Source organism: Acanthisitta chloris, unplaced genomic scaffold (assembly GCF_000695815.1).
Source record: "Acanthisitta chloris isolate BGI_N310 unplaced genomic scaffold, ASM69581v1 scaffold13411, whole genome shotgun sequence".
Lineage (NCBI taxonomy): Eukaryota > Metazoa > Chordata > Aves > Passeriformes > Acanthisittidae > Acanthisitta > Acanthisitta chloris.
The window spans coordinates 67,462-75,790 of NW_008654441.1; the positions used below are offsets into that span (position 1 = coordinate 67,462).

At 39.6% G+C, this 8,329-nt stretch overlaps 1 protein-coding gene across 1 annotated transcript in view; it reads right to left on the bottom strand.

Moving 5' to 3' along the window:
• The window catches only part of SORBS1 (sorbin and SH3 domain containing 1), a gene marked incomplete at its 5' end in the record, with an annotated part of 68,390 nt that extends 63,205 nt beyond the window's left edge, over positions 1–5,185 (bottom strand). The window contains 3 exons of the mRNA XM_009083527.1: positions 1,940–2,035; positions 4,067–4,132; positions 5,130–5,185. Coding sequence (XP_009081775.1) covers positions 1,940–2,035; positions 4,067–4,132; positions 5,130–5,185 — 218 coding nt within the window. The remainder of the gene's footprint in view (positions 1–1,939; positions 2,036–4,066; positions 4,133–5,129) is intronic.
• Positions 5,186–8,329: the final 3,144 nt, after the last annotated feature.

Genomic DNA, 8,329 nt, shown 5'->3' on the forward strand with positions numbered 1-8,329 from the left:
CATGCTATCTCGGCATGGAGAAGGATGCAGCTCCTTTCTAGGAAAGCTTATTATTAAAAAAATGTGCCTTCAAACAGGACAGAGGTGGCAAAGGCTGCATCTTATTGCCCAGATAACAGCCCATGTTTGTGCAGATAATATTCCCTGACTGATTTCAGTAAGGGCATGCCCCATTAAATCCACACCAGTACAGTGCCTATAGACCATGACAACGCTTTGGCTAAGGCTGCAAAACATGCAAACCATAGCCAAGGAGGCCACAATATAGGGCAACATCAATATGCCAGATGGAAACAGCAGTAAGGGGAAAGACTCAAAGAATTTCAAACACCTGCCTCACATCAAAAGCCCTCTATGCTGGAATCTTCACAGTTCAAGCCTTTACATAGGATTCCAATGCTTTGAAGATTTCACAAAAAGCATAGCTTCAGATCCATACTTAGGACCAGAGGAAGGATGGAGTAAGAAATCAGAGGATACTTTCCTACAAGTTCAGCCTTTGGTTAACTCAGGCAGCATTGAGGCAGCCTCTGTGAGTAGAAACTATCTACTCAGATATATCAAAAGCTGCCTAATCCCCAGGTAGACCACATTTGCCCTCACACCACACAATTGATTACACCTTAAGGTCACCTACATGCCTGATGACATGGAAGTTGACTTCTCTGACTGATTTTCATGTGACTCAGATAGGGTCAGGATTCTTTTTGCCTAAGAACGCAGTTCTAGCTATCGTTCCTATCTGCACAACATGCAGCCCCAAGGACTCTATGGACCCATTTTCAAACCAGAGGACAAAAGTTTAAGCTCTGAGACTGCAGTTTCAAGAGTGCTGTAACTCTAAGGCATGGACACATTGTTGGGAGTCACTGGGGCTGTCTTAGACATCCACAGAGAGGGCAGGGTAGCTGTTATCCTGCAGTCCTATGCCTAGATTCCCTTCACAGGCACTGGAGAGAAATGGAAATACTGAGAGTTCAAGATGCCATAAATACCTAAATGTCATCATTATATTGGAGGAAAACCAAATTTAGGAATCAATGTATTTGTAAAAAATTTTTCATACAACATATTAAACTTCTGTATTGAGCCAAAAGAACAAGAGTCAGAAAAAAAAAGTTCTGAACTCAAAAAAAACCAAAAGGTTTTGAAAACGTTTGAAAATAAAATCTTGTCTGACTACTGCAACTTGGGAGACAAAAATTTAAATACCTAAGGTGTTGAATTCCCTCACAATTTAGGCGAAATGACAGGAAACAAAAATCTGAATCTCTCAGTATAGAAATTCAGCAGATGGTAATAAACAGGACATTAGCAATGTGCTAGTCCAACAAAACACATGTGTGACAGCTTAGGAGAGACAAGCAGTATCAGCTAGACTAGTCTCACCAAATCCAGCAAAGTACAAGAAAGATCTTGTACTTTTGTGGGCAAGCATGTGCTTGGGGAAGGGGTGACAGACAGACTAACATCCTTATTTTCATATAAAAATTAAAGCCAGTCTATGCAGAGAAAAACAAAACCATCCCACCAATGTTGAACTATGCTTGAACCTGTATGCTTGAACCATTTAATTTCATAAAGACTAAAGATTTGCAGGAAACATTCTTTGGTTCATCAGGAGTTTGGTTCAAAATGAGTCTGTAATAATAATATTTTTCCTAATCAAGCATTAGCAGAACAGCTTACAATGATCCCAGATTCAAGCAGACACGATTATGTCTGCAGAAGAGCAGCATAATTGGGAACAGGGTATTGTGCCATCAAGAGCTAACTTCATTACCCACTGATGAAATCTACAGCTCTGGGAACAGTGAGAAGAGGATGAAGCTGAAAACTAGCCAAAGCGCGTGGGTGAAGCGGAGAGCAGAGACAGAGAGAGAGAAGAGAGAGGATGATGGCCAACTAATGCATGGTGGGGGAGGAAGGAAGAAGATACCTGTAGGCAGCACTAGGTGAGGAGAACTTTTCACTTTCTTCACAGGGATTATTTTAACGGCAGAAATAGAGCGTGTACATAAAGGGACGTCAACAGCTGCAAACACAAAAGTGTAAATGGCACATCCAAAAAGGGAAGAACAGAGTTTTGGAAGCATGCCACAAAATTTTTTAATGTACTTGGAGACACAATAGCAGGAAATTTCAAATACAAAAGCAGTCCAGAGAGCAATGATGCAACCGTTAAAAATATCCCTTCGTTCGCCCTAATTCAGGACGTGTCTGTTTTATGCAGCTTACAGAGCTGCTTACTGAATGGACTAACTACTGATTGCCACTATGCTGCAGGCAAAAAGAATCTGGAAGCATTAGTTTTTAGAAGCCATCAAAATTTTAGTTTAATCATTTAACTGAGGTACACTACATGCAAAACCAAAACTGTTAAGTGAAACATTAATATGACTCAGTTAAAACAAAGTGAATAAACAAAGACTGGAAGGTTGAGAGAAGAACATTAAACTAGTCACATTAAGGAATTCTGGATTTTATGGCACACAGTTTACAAGTTCAGCAACAGAAGGAAGTAAAATGTGAAATAATCTCAAAAATAGTCCCATGCCAAAAGGTAACATCCAAATAGGTATTTCAGGGGAAAAAATCCATCCATTTAAACAGTAAATTGCAGAGATTTTTACTGGACTCCATCAGGTAGCACACTAATTATACTAGACCAGATAACATTGGGGATATAAATACACAACACTGTGCAAAACTCTAACAACTGTTATGAAACTCTTCAAATCAACTTGTACAAAGAGGGGGCATCGTGGAAAAAAGCAACAGCAAAATTACTCAGAGGTGAAATTCAACAGGACCTGCCAAGATGAATATCTTGTATATCGTGACTCTACCAGAATAACTCGTGTTCTTGATTTCTGCAGAATCAGGATTTTCTCCTTTTAAAACCTGTTTTCTGTATGTATTACCTGGAAAATGCTAGATGCCTCCTCACATTTCATGCCTTCTCTCAGGCCTGCAAAATCAGGAGTAAGACGAACCACATTTCTAATACTTTACACACTGACACTGAGCACTGGGCCAGCTTTAGGGAGGCATTGACATCAGGGTGGTATGTACACACCCTCTTGTGGCAGATCTTCTGAATCCCAGCAAAACTGGAAAGAACGTGTACACACCCTCTTGTGGCAGATCTGAATCCCAGCAAAACTGGAAAGAACAGACTTCACCAACCTAGAAAGGGGGTCTCAAGAAAAATGAGGGGGGAAGAGCTCGACACAACTTCTTTCAAACCTTATAAAATCATTAGTTTTTAATTTGATAGGATTAAGTTCTTTTTTATAAAAGAGGATCCCTATTTTCCATGCTTCTCCCTGAGCTCCAGAAACCCTGCGAATACAATAAATCCCAAATCAAACAGCCTGTGGTTTAGAAAACAATCCTAATTCTGTTCTGTTCTGAAACTAACTGAATTCATCCATTCATAATGCAGTCAAAATACTAACTATTAACCACTATAAAAAGCATCAAAGGAAATTGAGAAAGGAAATTAAACCAGAAGAAAACCAACCCATACAGCCACATATTTTCACCCTGCCAAAACAGACACCATCACTATACAAAACTTAATGCTATAAAGCACACTGCAAACCTGCTGATGGTAACATGAAGACTGGTTTGTTTAGATTTTTAATCACTTAAATGGTTAGTTCCTGCCCTTTAATCCTGGGTTCAAACCTTCACCTCTCACTGAAGTTAACACAATTCACATGTAGGCACCCACAAACCCAAGCTGTCTCAACGCACTAAGATATTGATTCACATGTGCTCACAAGTACCACAAGTAGCATACAGCTTTCCTCAAAACAACGCTGAAAGTATACAAAAAGGCAAGTCCAGCCTGCCACTTTTAACAGACAAAGAACACTTGTTGGCCTAAGAAATGCTGCTGCTACTAGCATGGTGCAGGCACAAGGCTTTTCCTGTATTGGTCGCCAAGCAAACTAAATTTGGAAACTCCTGCTGCAGTGAATTTTCAGGGAAATCAACCACATCAGGCAGCTGACATGCAGGGGGAGCTGCAGAGGCATCTATGAAGCTCTTTACCCACCTTTTTCTTGTCCATTGCTGCTCAGCCCATTGACAACAGTTTTTGCAACATCAATTTCTTCGTGTTCTGCAAGACAAATGAAGGAGAGGTTTTCAAGAAGGATTTGTCAAGTCTGCAATGTCCTCGGCTGACATGAATAAAACTGGCTCTTGTGAATTCAGAAAAACACTGGGGACAGTGCTAGAAAGGACCTCCAAAGGTCATCCGAAGCCTGATTTCTGAACCATGGCAGAAACAAACCTACCTCTGTCACTGCTGACAAACATTTGCCTAACAAGTTCCTACAAACTTCCAGCATAACCCTAAAACAATCTGTTCCAGTGCTTCACAGTCTGTAATCTTATCAGTGCTTAAACCAAATTCCCAGGTCATGTTTTTCTGAACTCTCTTCAAATAGTTCACATCTCTTTCAAAATGTGGCACCAAAACCAGGACATGATATTCCAAGTGAGACTTTACCAAGTGGGAATATCATTCCACAGGTGCTTCATATGGCACTTCAGTATGGCCTCTGCTTTGTTTTATACTTGGATTTAGCCTGTTGCTTGGACAAACCCAAGCAGTCGTCCTCTTCCCAACTATCCCCCATTTCCTGGTCCCTTGTTTTTCTTTGAACAGCTGGTTTTTCCTATCCAGATGTCAAATTTTGCATCCATCTCTACTAAAGCATATCAAATTATTTCAGACAATTTCTTCAGGTAAGCAGTAATTTTGAGTTCTTGTATTCCAAACTGAAATAAGCTAAAGTGACCTACTCCTGCTCAAGACGTGTCTAGTAATTTTTTAAGCATTATGGGCCAAATTCAAACAACAAATGAAACATCAGGACACTTTTTTCTATGAAGCCAGCTTGCTTTTGCCTTAATAGTCAGATGCCCTAAGCTTGTAAGGGCTTTGATTCTTTTCTGGGAGGCAGAAGAAGAGTCAAAAAAAAAAAAAAAAAAAAAAAAAAAAAAAAAAAAAAAAAAAAAAAGAAGAGAGTAGTAGAATCAGAAACAGACAGGAATATTACTAGCAATAGAAAGGAAGGCCATTGAGGGCAAGCAGAAAACAAGAGACTTACCAGAACTCATTGTGGTGGAGGAACTTGCCTTTTTGACTGCTGGATTTTGTTTGTGTCTGTTTAAAGTAAAAGGCAAAATGGTTACATTATGTTTCATGTTTGTACAGACAGCACTGAACATGATGCTGAACATTCACCATGGGACTCAAGGTAATAGTCACAGTTTCTTAAAAAAATTTAGTTTCAAACCCCAAATGGATTTATGTCAAGCACCAAATAAATTTTTTTCCTAATAAATATCAGAGATTAAAGAGTATTTCCGCCCAATATAGACACTACTTCCAGACTTTGAGACTAATCTTCAATATTAAATCAAAAGATACTGTTTAAAGCCTAGGAGTCTATATACAGCAAAGTGCAAGTCTGGCTAGCTTCTAATAAGTAAAATGTGCATCAGCTTTAAAAAAAATTAAATCAAAGTGACACTAAAAGCTTTAAACTAAAACCCTCAACTTAGAGCATTTCCAGATTTCAAAATTGGTCTCCCCTTTGAAATATGTTACAATACAGAAGATATCAAAGATGTCAAACTGCATATTAAGTTCTGCACCAATCATTTCCAGTCTTCCAATGCTGCTGATATTTTCAGGATCAGACTCCAGTGAAACCTGAAAATTGGAAGCTTTAATCCTCCTGAGACCAAAGGCCGTGAAATTACCAACTCTAGAGAAAAAATACCAGATGGGGACCAGAATAGAAAAAAGTCAATTTTCAGGTCATGACAGTCTATGGAGGACAACTGTGAGGCCTATTTGTACTCACTCCTGTGGGGACTTGATATGTGCAGCAAACAAACAGGTTTCAATGTCACAAATGTTGGTTTGAATTATCAAAGAGCAGCATTTCTACAAAACAAGTCCATGTTTGACAAGATCTCTCAACTCTCTAAAGGTCCTAGGTTGAATTAAAAAACCCTTCTTTTGTGTTCCAATCTCCCCCTGCCCCCCTAAAACCCCCAACAGTTAGCACTAAAGAGAGTGATATCAAGAGTAACTCCAGACAATGAATAGCTTCCATGACACAAACAGAAACAGTAATCATGCACAAACAAGGACCCTGATCTGTGAAGTATAGGGGGAAATTGCTCAGAGAAACAAGAAGCTAAACAAAAGAGTTGGAGATACTTGTGTTCCTGTTACATGAACTGGAGGCAGCAGTGGGACATTGTAAGAGGTGGAAATTCCCTTCAGGGAATTGAATTTGCTCTCTTGCCTTGAGCGTTCCCATTCTTAACTAGCATTTGTTTCATACCAGTCAGAATATAATGAGCATGTTCAACAGACACTCAAAAGGAAAGAAAATTCAACAAGCAAATATAGTAACAGATGTGTCTATAAAACCAGCCAATATCTGGGCTCCCCAGCATGCCACCCTAGGAACAGCTGCCAACACTTAATTATTTAAATATTTTCTTCACTAAAATACCCACATAAGATACATCATGGGTTGATAAAGGCTCAGCAGGATGCAGAGTAACTCCAAGCTGATCCCAGTAACACACAGTGTAAAGTGGAGGGTACAGTGAAAAAACAGTCAACAATAAAAGCTGAGTCCACCTTAAAGGTCTGCTGCCCAACTCTGCCTGCCCATACAGTACCTGCTTTTTGTTTCTACCACTTTATATTAGCAGTGAGTACCCTGAAATAGTAATGGTTGATGCAGCTTGAAAACAGACAAATGTACTTAATAGTAATTTTTTTCCTGATCTCCATATGTTTCTGTTACAGAAAGATGCCTTAGTTCAAGCAAAACCAGAAAGAAACAGCCTAAAATGATAGGTTATCCAGCCTAAGGAGGTTTGTAGCAATATCACACTCTTCTACACACAGAAAAATGTTATGCGTTAAACTCACTGGGATAAATTCAAGTCACTCCATGGAGTAGGGAGAAAACCACAAAAAGGGGTAGTACTGCAATAAATCTCAACTCAGGTTTAGGATTAATCCCTTCCTGAAACTGAGGAGGTTGCTGGTACCCAGAAGTTTTAACTCAGTACTGGCCTTCTCCATGGGCTTGACACAAGTCAACACAAAGTTTTTTCCACTCCAAGCATCCCAAAAGGTGGCAGTACTTTCCTCTGGTACATAAGATAACAAAGGAGGGGAAATATAATTTACTGTATTACCTTTTCAGGATAGGAAAGAGGACTTACTAGCTCTCATTTCTGGGCAGTGTCCACTGCTGCTGCAATCCCAGAGCAACACATGTTCCCTTCCACAATGGCAGTATCTGAGCAATTAAACTCGTGACCACATGCTTTATACTTTTTAAACAGTCTCATTTGTTTAGAAACAGTGACATCACGACTGCCATAAACCTCTGATTTCGGTGATGTCTTTTTGATTCGAGAGTCTTGACATTGCTTACAATGTGAAGCACTGGCCTTCATTGCATTAAGAAAAGCATTTAGGAAAGAATTCACATCCAAAAAAAGGGCACAATTTTTTAGCATTAATAGAACAAATTAGTTTTTATAAGAAACTGATTTGAGGCTAAAAATAAAGCGATAATTAAAGAAGATTGCTAAAATTAAATGGAAGAGGTGCCCAAACTCATTAGAACTAGATCTAGAAAAATTACTTTTCCACATATCTCCACACTTACTAGCAATTATGGAATTCAATTAAAATAACAAGCATTCAGTGTTCACTTACTGTGAAACTAATAAGCATTCTTCAAGCACTCAAACATGCACATGCTTGATGCAAGCTCCCATACACAGAATGGATTCAGCATGCTTGGGGTGAGCGTAACCAATCTGAAGCCCCCAGGTTGGTGCAACTCCAGAAGCTCCATTTAAAACCTGATTCTGATCAGTTGAGAACCTGCATACAGATTTGCTGCATGCAGGTAGAAATAACTCCTATTTAGACGGATGAAATTACGGTGCATGTTTGGAGCTGAGAACATGTTTTAGCAGCTTTTTGCATCAGGACCACAGAGTTATTCTATTCCCCCATATGCTTAATTCAAACCACATACTGAAGTCCTATTAGGTCTATCTCAGTCCTAAAGCTGCTTTTGGGACCAGACGGATGGGAAGGTACGTGCTGTAAGCCAGTGTGCCATGCATGTTTGGATGGTACATCCTTAGACAGAGCAGTGCCTGCCAGGTTGGACAGACAGGCTGTCCCTGGCAGCAGGTGGGTCTGGAAGCATCTGCTGACCCCAGTTCCCCTCAAGAACTTCCTGTAGACATG